Source organism: Polistes dominula, unplaced genomic scaffold (genome assembly GCF_049000335.1).
Source record: "Polistes dominula isolate Pdom_NZ unplaced genomic scaffold, Pdom_raw_medaka contig_24, whole genome shotgun sequence".
NCBI classification, from domain to species: domain Eukaryota; kingdom Metazoa; phylum Arthropoda; class Insecta; order Hymenoptera; family Vespidae; genus Polistes; species Polistes dominula.
Genome location: NW_028301150.1, coordinates 3,616,093 through 3,635,269, shown reverse-complemented (window position 1 = coordinate 3,635,269; position 19,177 = coordinate 3,616,093). Strand labels below are relative to the sequence as shown.

General features: G+C 28.4%; 1 protein-coding gene across 6 annotated transcripts in view; it reads right to left on the bottom strand.

The window, feature by feature from the left end:
• Positions 1 to 19,177, bottom strand: part of LOC107065572 (zwei Ig domain protein zig-8) — a 285,070-nt gene that overhangs the window by 67,550 nt on the left and 198,343 nt on the right. For all 6 annotated transcript variants that reach the window (XM_089177770.1, XM_089177774.1, XM_089177773.1 and 3 more), the window contains one exon: positions 8,202 to 8,424. In XM_089177770.1, the coding sequence (XP_089033896.1) occupies positions 8,202 to 8,424 (223 nt within the window). The remainder of the gene's footprint in view (positions 1 to 8,201; positions 8,425 to 19,177) is intronic.

The following is a 19,177-nucleotide window of genomic DNA, read 5'->3' as shown; positions in this document are numbered from 1 at the left end:
TATATACACGTTGATTACGTTATTTTTATAAGACTCGTAAAATCCACTTCACTTATTTTTTTTCTTTCTTTTTCTCCAATTCTTTCTATTTTTTTCAGAAAAAAAATTAATTCATTAACGATGATGGTTTCAATTAAATTTTCCAATGAAATTTCAGGACTCATTGTCAGCATGACCTTTCGCCACGAGATTAATATACCTAACACATAGCTAATTTTCTCTGTAGTTTCTTTCCCTCTCTCTCTCTTTCTCTCTCTCTCTATCTCTATCATTCTCTTTTATAAAATACTTTTTTTTTCCTTCACGTGATAATGGTTTTAGTAAAACGAAGATACCTCGTTTATCTTTACTCTCGGTGAGTGGCACCGAACAAAGCATTTTGGAACGTGTTTAGTAGAACCGCGAAGCTCATGTCTCTGCAGAGGGCAGTAGTTCTTTTACTAAAGATACTAGTGAACAAAAAGAGAGAGAGAGAGAAAGAGAGAGAGAGAGTATTACTATCGAAATATAACATTTATGAAAGTGTTAGTAATTACCAACTTCATGCCTTTGATCTTTGAAAAATGCGTAGAAGTAACGTATTTTATGAACGTGTTTTAGTACACATTTCTTGCATGAAAAGAAAATAGTAGAAATAAACAGATAGAAAGAAAGAGAATCTGTCACTATTTTCCTTTGATCTAGGAAGTTGTATTTTCAAAGTCTCTTCCTTTGTCATTTTTAACTCACCGAGCATTGATTACGATTAATTGACTTGCCATTTCCTCTCTTTATCTATTTATTTTCCTTCTTCTACATTTTCTTCCGTTTTTTCTTTTGCTTTTTAAAAACGAGGATAGGAAAAATTGCGGCTAGAGGAAATAAGCCGCACACAACTCGAGCGTTCTGAGAACTTTGTTAATCTTTGTTCGGAACAGCAAAGAACACGAGAGTTGTTTTCATACAAAACTCTCCAGGCTACATTCTCTCCCTTTCTCTCTCTCTCTCTCTCTCTTTTGCTTTCTTTCTTATACTAGTCATATTAAGAGAAAGGGGCTCTGAGTTCTACGCTATTCCAAACTATAAAGCGTTTTTGTGTGTTAGAGAGAGAAACAGCAGGCCGAGTTAAGTCTTGAAATTTCGTTCATTGTTTTAGAATGTTAAGAAGACCTTTATATAGGCGAGTGTTTCAATACCGAGTTTTCCTATATGATGATAGTTCATAACTTCGATTCCTATAACAACGATAGATTATCAGATTTTCTATGTGGAAGTTTTCATCGGTAAATACTTTCAAATTGATTGCTTACACGTTTCTAATCGAAAGATTTACCTACGTTTAAAATAAATCGAATTATTAATTATTGACGTACTAATAAAACATTTATTTTTACGTTCGTTTTATTTTTATCCGACATATCTGTTAATTTTATTCGATACGTTCGAAGACATATCGGTGATCATTGATTTAATTTATTATATATATATATCACCTTTCCACATTTCTCTATCTATCTCTCTCTCTCTCTCTCTCTCTTTCATTATACCAATATTTATTCGTATTCTCAAAATAGTGGAAATTTTCAACCTATTTCACTGCTTACTTACTTTTACATTCGATTTATTGATAGATAGATATATATATATATATATATATATATATATATATATATATATATATATATATATGCTTAAGAAATTAGAAGCATAAAATATTTTCTATATCAAGACTATGCTCGTTCGTTTCGATATAATTAGGTTTGCATAATTAATAATTCACGTTAGGTAACGTCGAATTTAAAAATAGGTGAAAAGTCGTTATTAACGTTGACAAACACGTTTTAATGATTTATAAGCATAACACATATAGGAGAGTAAGATAAAGATAAGGATATATTGGTACCGATTGGTAAACCCCTTTTGGTAAGCTTTCATTATTTACTGTATTACAGTGTGTCTCAAATGTATACAGGGTCCTCATGGAGTCCAGTTTAAACTACGTTCTCGCTATACTTCTAAATTAATTGGGAACTATCCTTGTGTAAACGTTAGAGAATTGTACGTGTAACGAGAGAATGAGAGAAAGAGGAGTGAATTGAGAGAGGGGGAGAAGAGGAATTGAGAGAGAAAGCTCATTGGTTTAGCGTAATATTTTACGAGGAATTCTATTCAATAGATCGTATATCTACCTTGTCTCATGCTTCTACGCTTTTCAAGTAATTGTTTGGACTAACTACTAATTAACTTGTGGGGAATGTATCACAAAAGGTAAGGGAACGTTCTTATTATTAGAAATGAGAAAGGACGATATGTCTTTAGGCAATTAAGATTAGAGAAACGTTGAAATGTTGTCTAAATTATAATCATTATCGTTCAAACGAAACTCTGAAATACATTCTTGTATTATTTTCATCGTTGTTTAAATTTTTAGAACGAACGAACTATCGCGAGAAAATGAATTTCAAAATTGAATTTTATACGGATGTATTTTTATCATACAAAAAAACGTCGTAGATGTTAAATGCAATGAGAATATATTCGTTGATTTTAAAAATGATAACGGATTGAAATATTAATTGGACCAAATTTATGTTTTTCTCCATTCTCTCGTTCCCTATTTTTATTCTAATCAAATATGATTTAGATGCAAAAAAGCTTATCCACTTTTTAAATTCATCTAATCACATTTACGATAATAAAGAATAATAGATAATATTCTTATCTCGATTATAATAGACACAGAAAAGGTCATTTATAAGATAAAAAGTTCAATGTTTACTTTTATTCGAATTGTTATTATTATATCTCATTATTTAAATTTATCTTTTTTCTAATTTATCTTATTAAATTAATAAAATGAAAGATCGTTAATTCTGATGTAATAATTTTTAGTAAGAGTAAATGTTAGTATCTCCAAAGATCACAGACGGTGTATCACTTGTGTCAAAATGAAGTTAAGGTTATGTATATGTATATATATATATATATGAAGTAGCGTTAGTAGTAAAAGACCGAACGTGGTAGGACATGACCGAAAGTGGAACGCATAGTATGAGAGAGAGAGAGAGAGAGAGAGTGAAAGATAGAAGGTGCGATCGAGCACGACTAAGGACAAACCATGTCACATCGCAGATGTTGCACTCTCTTGAGCTGTCGTCGTCACTTTGGTACAAGTCATTTACAACTTGTTAACGATCACCTTAGCTTGTTTTCTAAGCCATAATCAAAAACAATGTAAATTTTTAACAAATATTTTTCATTCTTCAAATTTATACTTATTTAATATATATATTTTTTTTCATTTAAGATATTAATTCGTTGTTAGAAATATTAGAAATTAATTGTGGGTTACGTTATGCAAATATAAAATTAATTAAATATATTATAAATTGTATAATTTGTGGTACTGTTTATCTTGTAAAAAAATTATTAATTGGTAAGAACATATTTTTACATTGAACGATTAGTAAAATTATCAAGCCGCACTTGTGTCAAGATTTATAAAAAAAAATTTAAAATAATAATGATCAAATATCTAATAGAATTATATTTAATTTCTTTTTTTTTAATTATAATCGTCAAATTAAATTTAATTTTACATTTGATCATTGAAGGTTGTTAGTTTTCTGCATAACTTTGCTCTACAGAGAGATAAGATAATATGAAAAACAAAATATTATGAAAATAAATGAAAAATGAAAATGAAAATTTATGTGAAATTGTTTAGTAATTTGAATGAAATTAAATGACCATGTGTATTATTAATTCTAAACTTCGTATGCTTCGGAGATCGAATAACATGGCAGTATGATTACGAGCTTTTATCCGTTCGTAAAAGATGGCTTTAGATAGGTGAAAAGGGAGATGAGATGAGAAGAGGGGGAGTAGATAAGGTTGAAAGTACATGGAAGCTGTTATGCAACAAGCGAAGTAGCTCGGCTTGGTAGAAAGCTTGAATATTGCAATTTGTGGTGCATGCAGAAGGAAAAAGAGACTTTCGATGTGTACGACAGTGTAGAATAGAGAGAGAGAGAAAGAGAGTGAGAGAGAGAGATGGGATATGAAATACGATGCTTTCTATGTGCGCTCACGCAACCGGTTTTTTGCCTGGTGAAGCTTCACACTTTAATAAAACTTGAAGTTCACGTGTATTGTAAAATAAGTAACGAATCATAATTTGTAAGCTTTGCAGTTTACTCAAGTGAGATCAATTTATTCATAACTGTAATTTATTACATTTAAAAGAATCATTCTGTATTATTTTTCAAGTGATTAGAAATTAATTGTATAACGTTATCTAAATAAAAAAAATTATAATTAAATATAACATAGATTTATATAATAATTTGATAAACTTTATTTTGTAAAAAATTATCAACTAATAGAACAACTCTTATGTTATATAATTAATAAAATTGCCAAATTATGATTCTATTTAAATTGATAAACTAAAGAACATTTACAATGAAATTAGTAAAGTAGTTAGTGACATAGTTATAGTAAATTTGAAATATTATAATTTTGAATGACTAGGATAAAAGTCGTCGCAGAAATGGAAGATGTTAGTAATAAAAAGATATAAATGAAGTAAATAGAAAAGAAATGAAAAAAGAAAAGGAAGAAGAGATAAAACTGAAATAGTTATTTGGTTAGATACGTAAATGTCGTGAATGTCGTTCAAGGGATAAGATGTTTTAAATGTTATTCAAGTTGTCTGAAATTTGAAGAGAAAAATTTTCAAATTGAATGAAAAATTTAATGAATAGAAGGATAGATAGAAAGCACGAGAGAAATAGAGAAAAGCGAGTATGTGATTTAAATAATTCAAAGTATTTTCAGTCTTTTTCTTGTTTTCTCATACATATGTAAGTGCATACATACATATATACATTTATGTATAATGAAAATTATTTGTAAAGTAAAGAAAATCAGTTTTAATTGAATAAACGTTCAAGTCAGTAAAAAAAGATAAATGTATCATCGATTTAATCAATAAATATATACATAAATGTAAATAACACGATTTAGATGAAGTTAGTAAGTTTGTAAGAGTATACTCGAAGTGTTACGATTGCTAAATCATTTTTCGAAGGCGTTGACGAATGAGAAGAGCTCAGATCTCGAGTTGGATGTTAGTGATAATTAAAGTAGCTTTTTTGAGAGAGAGAGGACTTCTTACGTGTCAAAGATGATGACGTGTCTCATGCGTGGATTAATTTTCTCTGCAAGATTTTCTTGCTCTGCTTCTTTGTAAGAAAAAAAAAGAAAAAAAAAAAAGATAAAAAAAGAGATCAACAGAGAAAGAACAAAAAATAAATATTGAAAAGATAAATGAAAATGAGCAGATAAAATAAGACGATGAGAAAAGTGGTGAAAAATTTTAAACCTCTGATAATATTTTAAATTTGTAAATACGATTGGACCCGCTTGAAATTTTGAAAAAGTTTTCTATCGAAATTAACAGGAATACGAAATAAAAATGGCAGCTAACAGTATCTGAGGGAACTGTAATGGAAAGAGTAAATAGAATTACAGTTAACCGAAGGGGATTGCTTCGTCCGTGGAAATATTTGCGGACGCTTTGGTAACTGAAAGTTCGAGATCCGCCGTCGGACGAAAGCTAGCTGTGAATGTTGACCCATCTAAAGTCGGTTTATTGATTTTGTCATTTGTCCTATGCAAGAATCCTGCCAGGTGTTGAAACGTTCGAGAAAAATCGAATGATACTGTGAAACGTTTTTTATACATTTTCTTTTTTTCCTTTATATTGAATTATAAAATATATATATATTCGATCGTAGCAAACTGGATTCATTTTTAGTTACAATTCTGAATGTTAAAATTTTGATCGATTGGTATATATATACGCGTCATATTTTTCAATGACATTTCTTTTTAGTTTATATTAATGCTTTGATTTATTCTCTAAAGTATTGACGTAAATTTATGAATTATCTGGCATACATATATATATACTTTCAAAAATAACATTGATACTGATCGAAAGAAATAAAACCGATTTAACGTAAAAATGAAATTAATTAATTATATCTAGTTGGTCTTTAACAAACGAAACACAACGAGCTTACAATCGCCATTGGTTGAACGTGATAATAGCTTTTCATTTTGCGAGCGTCGTTAAGGAAAAACTTTTTATCGGCGGATTTGTTCCGCAAATGAAAGTACAAACTCTGAGGGATAACGTACCCTTTATTTTTTTTTCCTTTTCTATCTCTCTTGTTCTTTTCCTCTCTCTCCCTCTTTCTTCTTTTCTTTTAACTTCTTCTTCTTCTTCTTCTTCTTCTTCTTTGATCGTAAGTAATTACTCAACGAAGATGAAAAGTACAAGCACTCGTCGAGGGTCTTGCGCAAAACTAAGTATAGTCTTTGCTCTTTAGGATCATTTGTTAACTGGGTCTGAGTTAAGGGTCATGGTCAGGAATGATAAATGATCCATTTCGTTCTCACGTTTTCATAGACTTAAACTAGTCTTTTCTATTTCCTTCTCTCTCACTCACTTTTTCTATCCCTTCTTTTTCCTGAATATACATATTTGTAATCTTCTCTCATACGTTTCGTCTTTTAGGGATTGGCCACGTAGAAAATAAGAAGAAAATTGTGGACCTACCCATAAGGATGGCCTTACCCTCCTTTTTTTTTTATTCCAACTTTCTTAAACGCGTACGTATAACACGATTTCAGAATTTAAAGAGGCTTTTTTTCCGGATCGATGTTTTTTTTAAAGGGTAACTTCGTGCTCGTAACTCGTTCGAAGGGGTCATCTCTAGAAGTAGTTTCGTAATGTAAATCAAGGCTTGTGATTTAGTTGAAATGATTTTTAAATGAATTCTATACTTCTTTTATTTCTTTCATTTTTCTTTCTCTTTCTTCCTCTGTTTTTTTTTTATTACTTTATTTTTTTTTTTTATGGTTTTATTTTATTCTTTCGCTTTTATATATTTCTCTTTCTCTTCATTTTCCTTTTAAATTTCAAAACGATTTCCCTACGAAAGTTTCTTCGGTCTCGTTTTAACAGAAACTTTCACGTTCATCCTTGAGATTTAACTAAGTCGCTTTGACGATATCTCGAAATTGTAAACTCGATCGATCTTTCGTGTATAAGTACTTTGTATAAATACGTTGATGTGTGTGTGTGTCTATTCGTGCAAGAAGGATTTCAAATGTAGATTGGGTAAATATAACGACTCGGATTAAATACTTGAGAAAGGAGAAATGTACGAGTTGAGGCAACATCGATAGATTAGTTCGAAAAGTAAATTATATTTAATATCGGTTATGTATTAGTAAACGTTCATGAGTTTCGTAGTTAGAAAATCGAGTTAGATTTCCAATATTTTGTACACGAATGGATCGACTATTTTTAATTGATTATTATTATTATTTTTTTTTTTTTTTTCATTTTAAATTTAATCTACGATCGGTATGAGTTAGAATGGAATAAAATATATATTTTATTTACTATTAGTAACAGATATAATATATTTCAGTTTAGTAATATAAAATACTATTAAAAAAAAAAATTCTAAATTACATTTTAAAATCAATCTTTAAAAGGAATAAAAAAAAAACAAATATAAAATGAAAATCACGTAGAACAACATTTAGAAAGGAAAAATAACATTCAATTAAATTGCATAAAATTGGAATGAAACTTTTTTTTGAAAATTCACAAATCCATTTAAGCATCATAAGTAATATGATATAATATAATTAATTATTATTTGAAATGTAATAAAAATATAGAAAAAAATAGATTATGATAAGAAGTGTGGAAATAAACGTTATTAAGAAATAAATGTTTGATTATTTGTAATTAATGTTTAACACGAATGGAAGATATCAGAGCGAGCAATTGTAGGTGTTCGATTGGCATTGGTCCAAGTTTTAAGCTTGGCTTAAATTCGGCGGTGGAAGGGAAAGGAGGGACTAGACGATAGTAAACTGGGACAGCTACAGATTAGAATTAACTAATTGCCGTGTGTATGTACATTGCTCGCTGATTGAACACGACACTGTTACTATTTATTTCAACCAATCGTACCGTCTCTTTTCATTAAAAGACACGAAACCACGAAAACCACTCGTGGCTCGATCAAATTCTTTATACTTTTCTAATAAAGACGAGTTTGATTGGGAGGGGAGGGAAAAGAAGAAGAAGAAGAATTATTTTTAATTTTGAATAAAGGGCTATACTAACTCACCGATCACGTTCAAATGCACGAAATGGCTCATGTGCGGAGTTGTCGAGACCTGGCACTCATAAATACCGCTATCTCGATGCTGCGGATATTTTATTTGGAGCGTCCAATCCTCCGATTGAGCTTTGTGAATCGCACGAAATCTCTGATCGTTCGTGTATGTGTACTGACCGATCGTCAATAAGTGAATGTCCCTGTGCCGGATCCATGAAACTTGGAGCGTCATCTGGAAAAAGATGAAACAAAAAAGAAAATAACTTTTACTTTCGTATATTTTATTTCTATCTCTCAAATATTTTAAATTAAACTTCATATGTATACATATTTTCTATCTTTTTCTCTTTATCTAATATACATGTATATAGAGATAGATAAAGAGAGAAAGAAAGAAGTAATTAAATTAATTTATTGAAAAATAACATTCAGAAGCACAGAGAGAAGTAACTGTATATAATAGTACCATTCTCTTCTATTCTATTTAAGTGTATTCAATCCAATCGAGAAATGAATATCATATGGCTGACTAGTTTTCATAGACAATTAATTTATTTCCAATAACAAAATATAAAAGTGAAAATTGAAAAAAATAGATTTTCCATTAATTGATTCATTAATTAATGAAATAAAGTATTTGAAAATGAGGGGGTAATCGATTATTGCATTCAAATGGATATGACGAATGAATTGATACAAAGCTATTTGTTTCGAAATGACCAAGTGGAAATGATAGATACTGTCATTAAAGTTTATTTTTATTTCAATTCTATATCAAATGAATAGATATTTTCAATATTGACTGATTTTTTTTTTTTATAGAAAATGTTAGAAAAAAGAAAGTAAAATGAATTCACAGAGAAGAATCGATTTTTTGTTGGTTGTTAGAAAGTAACAAGTATAAAGTGGCAGAAGAGTCCTTTATCATTGGGCCACAATTGAAAATTAATCCTCGGAGGTTAGGAAACTTAATTTAGGAAAGGGAAATACGAAACACGATGCCACGACTCGATGTACATGCTTCGCGAGTATAGTATAATATAATAGAATATAATATAATATAGTATAGTATATCGTAGTAAAGTATAATGTAATATAGTATAGTATAGTATATTATAGTAAAATATAGTATATATATATATATATATATATAGTATAGTATATGTGTTAGTATATGTATAGAAGATTAGACTGGCTTTCAGGATTTCGCGAGGTCTTTCTCCTCTTAGGCGGCTTGCTGAATTAATAGACTTGCTTTGCATATCGTTGGGGAAGTTAGCGGCGAGTAAGATAAAATAGCTTGAAGTTAGGTGCGATAATTGGACACGGTTGATTCTACTCAGTTGACGAGTAAATATTTGTGTACTTTGTTAAAACAAAAGCGAAATTAATCGATGAACTATTGGGTTGCTTACTGGTGATGATGATTGTACTTTTAAAAATGTTCTTCTTATCGAGTTCGAAGTTTTATAAATAACATTTAACTCGTAACATCGATTGTCTTAAAGTTTAGAAAACATTTGATTTTTCACATTCGTAGAAAATAGAGCATTGATTTATAATAACGAAGAAGTTTCATAAAAGAACATAAATATTCAATTCTTTTGAACTAGTCAAATGAGTTTGTTCGAAAGTTTTTACATTTCTTTTATAAAATCTTATCGTTTTTGTTTTATTTTCGTTGTCGTTCATGTCGTTAATTTCGACTGACGTTCATCCTTGCTATCTCTCGTAGTTGTACGAATCTTCAAATGAAATTGTAAGAGGAAAAGAGAGAGAGAGAGAGAGAGAGAGAGAGAGAGAGAGAGAGAGAGAGAAAAGAAAAAGCAAATCTGTATCTCAACATGTATGACAATCCTTTTCAAAAATTCATTCTTTCTCTCTTTTTGTAATTTTCTATTCTTTCTTTTATTCTTTCTTTACATCTTCCTTTAGTATCTCCTCTTCTATGCTTGTCTTTTTTTATTTTTCTGATATACGAGTTATCCAGAAAAGTTTCAACGACGAGCTGACGTTGCCTCTTTCAAGTACGGCTAGTAAAAGATGCCTGAGATAAGATTCTAAGGGAGACCAAGAAACGTAATGTAACTACTTCTCATTCTTCTATTTTCTTATAATTCTATTTCCCCTTTTCCTTATAAATACGTATATTTATTTATTTAGAAATGATTATTTTCTTTTTGAAATATTAATGTTGATTTTAAGGAAATTGTACAATACATTGGTTCTTTGATAAATTATTATTTACATGAGATCTGACATTTTATTTGAATATTTTCTAAGTATAAATACCATAGTGAATTATATTTAAAAAATATTACGAGATAATTTTGTAAAATATTCATTGAAATTAATTTCTATATATATATATATAAAATTGTTTCACGCAAGAGCTGCGTAATTTCAAAGAAGAGATGATATTTATTTTTCTTTTATTATTTTGAAATTTTCAAAATGATTTCCAGATTAAATATTTTTTAACTTTTTTTTTTTATAAGAATCAATATTTTTTATCATAACAAATTATTTCAAATAAATAAAAATGTAAATATATATTATCCAACTTGAATATTCTGAATTTAGTAGATTAACAGTTCGATATTACGTTCGATATAACAATTAAATAATTATAATTCATGATATGTCAATATAATCGATACTTATTGTATTCGATGTAATTGTTTTCATCATTCTCGTAGTTCTGTATCATAGAACACATAGAAACACATTAAAGTAACGACATAGAACCGTCGTTATCGTTTACCTATGTATATATTCAATATACAAGCCGATTTTCTCTCTCTGTTTCTCTTCTTCCTTCTATATCTATATCTATATCTATATCTATATACATATATATAGGAGTCGCTCTTTGCATAGCAATATTGTTGTCCTATGCAAACGATTTATGTTTCGTACCACCATTACGCTTTCAGCGACCTACTCCAAGTCCATCTAATTTACGTATGCTCTTTCGCACGACTGAGAGGATCTCTCATCGTCTTGAGAAATTCTATAACTGTATTAATAGATACATATTTCATTCACATATTTACACACAAACACACATACATATATATATATATATATATATATATATATATATATATATATATATGTAAGATTCGTGAAAAAATAGAGCTACTGAACAAATTGGATCAAGAATCAAACTACGGATCTTTCATTTTCTGAGCGATTGCTGTTATCCCACATATATATATATATATATATATTTCTTTTTTTTCAATAAATAAATATACTAATAATCGTTTTTAATCGAAAATTTAATTAAATTTTTTCTGAATTGGTTATTTTTTTTTTTCATTTTATACCAAACGTTGCAAATTTTAGTGTTATATGATTTTAAGGGTTATAAGATGTATTGTTTTTTATTTAGTAAAAGGTTTCTCAAAGTCCAATTAATTTTTGTTATATAATGCATATTTTATATAATCTATATAAAATGTTATTAATAAGCGATTTTTATTTGAAATATTGTTGTATTTATCTTTAATTTTTTTAGATAAAAATTTGTATTTGTGTTTAATACTGAGAACTCTCGGCATAGGATATTTTGGTAATATTAATAAATAAATAAATAAATAATATTATAGAAACATTGACAACGTGTATCTTCGATTTAATTACGCATTAAAAATTTTTATGACTTTGAAAGTAACAGCTATATGTCATTGTGTAAAGTAATGAAATCCTTGCACTTTCAGGAAACTGTGAATGATTGAAATGAGAATGATTTTAATGGAGACAAAATGTTTTATGTCGAGAAAAACGATCATATCTAGGGCGTTCTATGATTTCCTCGTGAGAATGATTTTAGCGAATCCAATGAATTCAACCGTTCCAAGTAAATTCTCGTGAAAATCTTTAAATTGAAATTTCTAATAATATTCGAAATGGGAAGTCTATTGTCTAGCTTTTATAATAATTAGATAATTCATAATTTCTGTCGATTTAAGATGATGATTTTTATCAATTTAATATTTTTGTGTTTGTTTGTTATAAAAAATAATAATAAAAATAATCAAACGTTAAAGAAATAAAATATGTAATGTTAAAAAATAGTATTTAGAAAGAACCCATTTATAGTTGACCGATCGATAGTTGAAATAAAAATAAAAAGCTTATTTTTAGATTACCGATCAATAAACACCCTGAAATCGGTTGCTGTTAAGTAATGTGGCAACATTAATTAACTTTTTTTTTATCTTCCCAAAAATTACGATCAATTCTCTACAATATTAATACATACACTAAATAAAATTGATATAATTTAGTAATTTAAATTGAAATAAATAAAAAAGAGTAAAGTCATATACGTGAGAAATTGGAAAATAAATGGAACTCCGGCTTAATCGAAATTAACGCGATAAGCAAAATGAATTACTAATGAATCCGTCGTTTTTCAATGATTTTATCCCTCGGTAAAAACAATAATGCTTATCTTTGTCACGAGATTTCTCAATTGTTATATAAATCGCGGTCGTATGTTTGTATAAACGATTAATAAACGCCCATCGTAAAATTCTGGATAGGAAAAAAAGAAAGGGAAGAAAAAAATATTCTGTACGTATAGGTATATATATATATATATATATATATATATATATATACACATGTATATATATCTACATATATATATCTATATATATAGATATATGAAAACCACGAGGAATGAAATATATGAGTCCGTTTTAATCTCGCGAGCCTTCTCGTTCCATCCATTCGATCGGCGAAAGAATCATTTCTATTTAAACTTCATGTCGATTAAATGTATAGTCATATCAATCTAATTCCTTCCTCCTCTTCTCCTTTTCTATCCCTCTCCCTCTCCCTATCCCTCTCCCTATCCCTCTCCCTCTCCCTATCCCTCTCTCTCGCTTTTTCTTTTTTTTTCTTCACAAAATAATAAACGAAACCGATGAGAATCTCGTTGATTGTGTTGGTTCCATAAAATTTCCAATTAAAAGAGCTTTAGAAAGTGGATAGCAAATTCATAAATGTGCGATTATACGTGCAGAATAATACGATTATTTTTTGTACATACGGTACAATAAATGGTTTATAAAATACATTTTTTGATTTCACCAAAAATCTGGTTAATATTTTCCCCCTCTTTTTTTTATTTTTTCTATAAATTCGCATGCACATATATTATTTATATATTTGCATCGTTTATTTTACGTTGATATAGATTAATTATTATAAGATAAAAGATTACTGTGTAATAGAAAGGGAATAAAATACGATTTGTATTGTATGATTTATTACTAACTATTATTATTATTATTATTATTATTATCCGTTAAATAATAATTTACCTCGAAATTAAGTTTTATCCTATATTCTGTAATTTTACACTATAATTTTCGGCCCTTTCAATAAATGAATTTCAAGATACACATTATAGAATTCCACTTTATTCGTGTTAGTTCTGATATAATTTATGAACTTTAGGTTATATTCAAACTGTCAGCCGAAGTACCGGTGCCTTGTGAATAGAAATAACGTAAATCATATTAAAACGATAGAGTCCTGCTTTCTATGTACATATATGGTATGTGTTTTTGTGTATGTGGATGCATATATGCATACGTAATGTATGTAATGTTAAAACTATACTAATATATTATGATTTCTAACTTGATACTAATCATTATCGTTAAGAAATATGGAATTATGGGTATATAAATCATTTTGGTTTAAACTGTGCAATTTGTCTGACCATCTGTTTACCTTTACTACTGGAAACTTGAAATTTATTTTTTTTTATACTTATTATCATGTTCAGAATGAAGAGGTTAATAATAAAAAATATAATGAATTAATATCAGTATACTTAGTGTAATTGAAGAGGAGGGAGGAGAGGAAGCAATTGGAGTATTTGCAAAATTGTATCAATGTACTCTTACCAAAAATTGTACTACTTGATTATAGAATTTATCGAACAAATTACAATTTTCATCTATTTGCAAAAAAAAGAGAATAAAAAAATTATGACGCATTCTAATTATTAAAAATTAAAAAAAAATTTTTAAATAAGGGGTAGTAATAATATATTTTAGATTTATTATAAATAATGGAATTTGTTTGATCAATTGTGAAGCTTTACTATCGATCTTAGATATTTTGAATTAAGTATTAAAATCAGGATAATTAATAAATAATATAATAACAAATGAATAGTAAAAAATATAAGGAACGGTTTTTGATATAAAAATAAATCGACTATCTCAAGTTAACTCTCTTGATTCTTCCTTTCACATTCTTGAGGATCACAATCGACGTTCCTAAAGGAGACGAACATCGTTTCGCATCATCCAGCGTTCTTCGGTCTGCTTATCTAGTGAGGTCATAGTCGCCCTAAGGGTCAGCAGAAGTCTATTTATCCCACGGGATTGCGCCCTTTCTCGCACAATTTCATCCTGGCAATCTCCATCTTCTATCCGAAGCATCGGTCCGAAAACGTTTTTTCTTTTCCCCTTTCTTTGAATCATAGCATCTCTTTCTCTTCTATTTTTACTCTTTCTATCTCTCATTCAACTTTTCTATCCATCTTCTTCTTCTTTTTCTTCTTTTTCTTCTTTTCTTTTTATTCGGTCGTCCTTTTCTTGCTTCAAATTGGAATCATCTAACGCTCATTTAACGTGGAATTACTCGATTATCTCTTTCATATTTCAAGAGATATCTTTTAACATTGAATTGAATAAATTGAACTGTGATTATATTATTTTAATGTCTTTTATTTTTTATTTTTATGAGACATAATGGTGATTTTACTTTCTTGATGGTATTAAAGAAAATTATGAGTTTAATTTATTCTATATTCTAAACAAATAATTCAATATAAAGTAGAAATCAATCTTCTTACATTGAACCGTAAAAGTCAAACGACTTTGAGTGATATATTATTTAAATAGAAAATGGTAGAACGATTTTTGTTAAAATATATTTATATTTGCATATTTAAAAATAAATAATTTTAGTGTAACTTCTTGATTGTACTATATTTCATTTCAGTTTAATCTTGGAAAGGTAAAGGGGTTTTCGTATATGTTTGAAAGCACATTCTTACTTACATGTATATACATAAGTTGCCTTTGCAGCACAATTTGCTCGATGTACTTTCATTTGTTCTCCGCCGTTTGATATAATGCCTCATCTCGACTCAAGAGGGAAAGAGCTTGTTCGAATTACAACAAGGAAAACGAATAAAGCATGTGCGTAAATATTTCGTGGTTCTAAGGCGCTTTCAGTGTTGGCTGTGCGTTTGTGGTTTTACTTTACGTGCCGTTTAACGAATTAAAAATCTAATAAAACTTTTCAAGATAAAAATTCAACAAGTATTCGTATAATCTTTTCACAAAGTAATTAAATAACCCAAGTAAAGTGGAGCTTTTAGTTTGTAGAAATTTCTTTTTCATTGCGAATATTAAACATCGCTGGTTCGTTCTACTTACAAGCATCCTTCTCTGTGTCTGATCAAATACTGATAACTACTACTTTACTTTATATTTATCAATAATTAACGAAAGTACCGAGAGTCAAATAAATTAGTGTAAAAAAATATTAAACGTAAAATTAATCGTTTCATTTTATAATTAATAAAAAGACGAATTTTAATCATATTTGAAGATATTGCAACAATATTATTTCAATTATTCTTATTTGGTTCACCAATAAAGTAATGATGAAATTTTGAGTATTTTATATTTAAATAAAAAATAATAATGTTTTTTTATCGATTATATTATTTAGATTTCAAACGAAGAAACCTTTTTTATTTATTGCTCAACCTTATATAATAACAAATAAAATATTTATATATATATATATATATATGTTCCTATGCATAATACATTAAAATAATTAATAGTTCATAGTTCCATTACAAATCGAAATAATAAGAAATATATCTCGTTACTTCCGTCTCCTCTTCGAAATTGATTTGAACATTTAACACACGTACACACTTACACCATTCATTAGGTCTATCCGTTTTTCTCGGTCCAACGAAGTCAACCAACTACGATGAAAGCTCGCTCGTTGTTTTCCATAGTTACGTATAAAGGGATCCTGGCTAACTATCGCCAATTACAGTCCTTAGGTACCATAATGGGCTTTCAATATCCTCAGCAAGTTTGCCGGAAGGTAGACATCCAACGACTTTTAATGTTCTCTTTCTATCCTCTAGATTTTTCCTTCATTTTATGCTATCTCACTCTTCTCTTCAAGTATTCTTTTCTTGTTTTTTTTTTTTTTTTCCTTATTTTTTCCTTCTACTTTTACTCTCCCTTTCTATTTTCTTCTCTTCTCTTTTCTTTTCTTCTTCAAACGAAGTACACTTTCGAATAATTTATCTCTCGCGACGAGCTTCGTTCCAACGTCTCGTAAACGTCGTTTCAGTAGCGCTTAGCGTGTGATATGATCGAGTTTGATGACGTTAAGAGCGAGATCGATCAACTGTAAAGAAAAAGTTAGTTTTTCATTTTCTTTTTTGCCTTTTTTTTGCTTTATTTTTTTTCATTTTTATACGTTCGTACGGTCATGAAATATTTTTTTTGTTTCACTTTCCGTACTGTGCACGCACTTTCTCAACTGCCTGATTATAAGAACATTAATACTAATCTTACCGTAACTTCGTGTATATTTATTCTTACCTTGATTGATCAAATGATTTGCATAAAAAATATATCATATTATCTTAATATAGAATTTTTATATAGAATAATATTTATAAAATTTCATGCTATAAATTTTAGCCAATTAGATAATAAATATTATATATTTTCTTTTATATAGAAATGAATATGATGTAAATTTTATTATTTTTTTTCACAATATTCTTTTATTAATCATTTGATCGAACGTGGTAGGTTTATTGTTAAAAGTTTAATTGTTTTTGTTTCGTTCTTTCGTATTAAATTTATTTTTCGATGTTTCTGCGATAAATCTTGTGCACTTAAATGTAGCACACTAGACCCAGCTTTCTCTTAAATAAACGTAGACAAGGGTTTTATGATACTCTATCGATATCAAACAATAGAGTTTGCTACCCTTTTGCACGTTTAGTTTCTAAAAGGAGAAAGGGCCGGATCTCTATGTCTTTGTAATGCTTTTAGTTGTCGTATCTAAGATAAATACCTGATATGATCGCAATCCCAATAAATTCTCTGGAATATTTGACAATTTATATTTTATCTAAATATTGACACAATATTTTTAATCTTTAAATTATAAACAAAAAATAAAAAGTCAGGAAGAAAATCGTGAAACGTTTCAATCGTTCATTACAAAAAAAACAAAAAAAAAAGAAAAATTAGTTGTTCGCTCGACAAAGTGAATACAAACGTTTTGTAATTGACCGTAAATTTATTTCCACAAGTGGTTATCAAAGATTTCTTTCTCTCTCTTTCTATTTCTTTTCTTTCCTCTTGTAGAATATATATATATATATATAATCTATTCCTTCTTAGCTATTTCTTCTTCTTCCATTAAGGACATGCCCTTTTCTTACTCCCTTTTCAAAGTCCTCGAAATTTTCTCTAACGTCGAATGGAAAACCTAGCGAGAGAGACCGATCTTTCTACTTATCTTTTGCTCAACTTTTACGAAGTTATAAAAGTGAAGGCGCAAACTTTATCAATCTTTAAGTAAATCTCGAGGAAATTCGAATAATAATGGCACTGGAAATGAAATTCATCAAAAAAGAAAAAAAGAAAAAAAAGAAAGAATTTTTATACGCAATTTCAGATGAGATTAAAGTTCGTGTATTAGTAATACAAATTTTCTATTTAAAAATTGTCATTTTTGAAGATTAAACATAGTCTTGCAAATATTTTTACAAGTTATGTCACTTTTTTTTTAGATAAATATTTGTGATTAATTTATAAAGTATAGAAAAAAATTTTTTATTTTATTTTAAAAGAAACATAAAAAGTAATTTCTTTTTGTTAATTCTCTTTTGACAAGCTTCCTTTTTTGACAATCTAATATTGCGGAACCGAATAATAACAAGATTTTTCGTATTAACTTTCAACAATGCAGTTTAGCTATTTGTGAAAGTTAAACCAAACGTTTTCCTACTTATTTTTGTCACGGTAAATTCCTATCGGTAATACCTATGTATATACGAATGAATATATATATGCATACATGTATACACATTTATAGGTGTTTCGTATGGCCAATGCAAACTAACCAAGTGGTGGAACGAAGTTAATTTTGTTGCATTCACAGTCGAATAAACGGGTGAAACGCTTACAGGGTATTGTCGACGAAATTTCGGCTTACGGATCAAAAATCTATACAAAGTAACTTTCTCTTCGTGATCGTACCGAGTAAAGTTACTTCGTCGGCGAAATTTGAAGTTTCTTTCTTTCTTCCTTTTTTTTCTTTTTCTTTTTCTTTTTTCTCGTTCAATTGTGTGAATTGTTGTTTATTTATTTTTTCTTTTATCCCAAATACATGTAGTCAAATTACAAATTTAATTGTCGCAATGGGAAATCAAATTTTGATTAAAATAAGTTCATTTAAATAAATTATAATTTATTTAAAACAAGTATTATAATTAATGCAAATAGATATAATATAATATAACAAGTATAATAAATGTTAATAGTTGAACAAATGTCAGTTCTACTGATTAGATAATAGATGAACTTATTACTTGAAATTACAATATGTTACATTTCAAAGAAGTTTCTCATGAACTATTATAAAATAGATGAACTCATGAAAGTTTATGACAGGATTATGATAATCCAAAAGTTAAATCGATAGACATAGTACAGTAATAGTCGGTGTCATTGACATTAAACTTCATTTTCGAGATCTGATTGGAGAATATGGTTCAACGTGAAACAGTAATAGCAACGATGTTGCTGATACTCGTAATGCTCGTAATACAAAGCGAGATAGATAGATAGATAGATAGATAGAGAGAGAGAGAGAGAGAGAGAGAGACG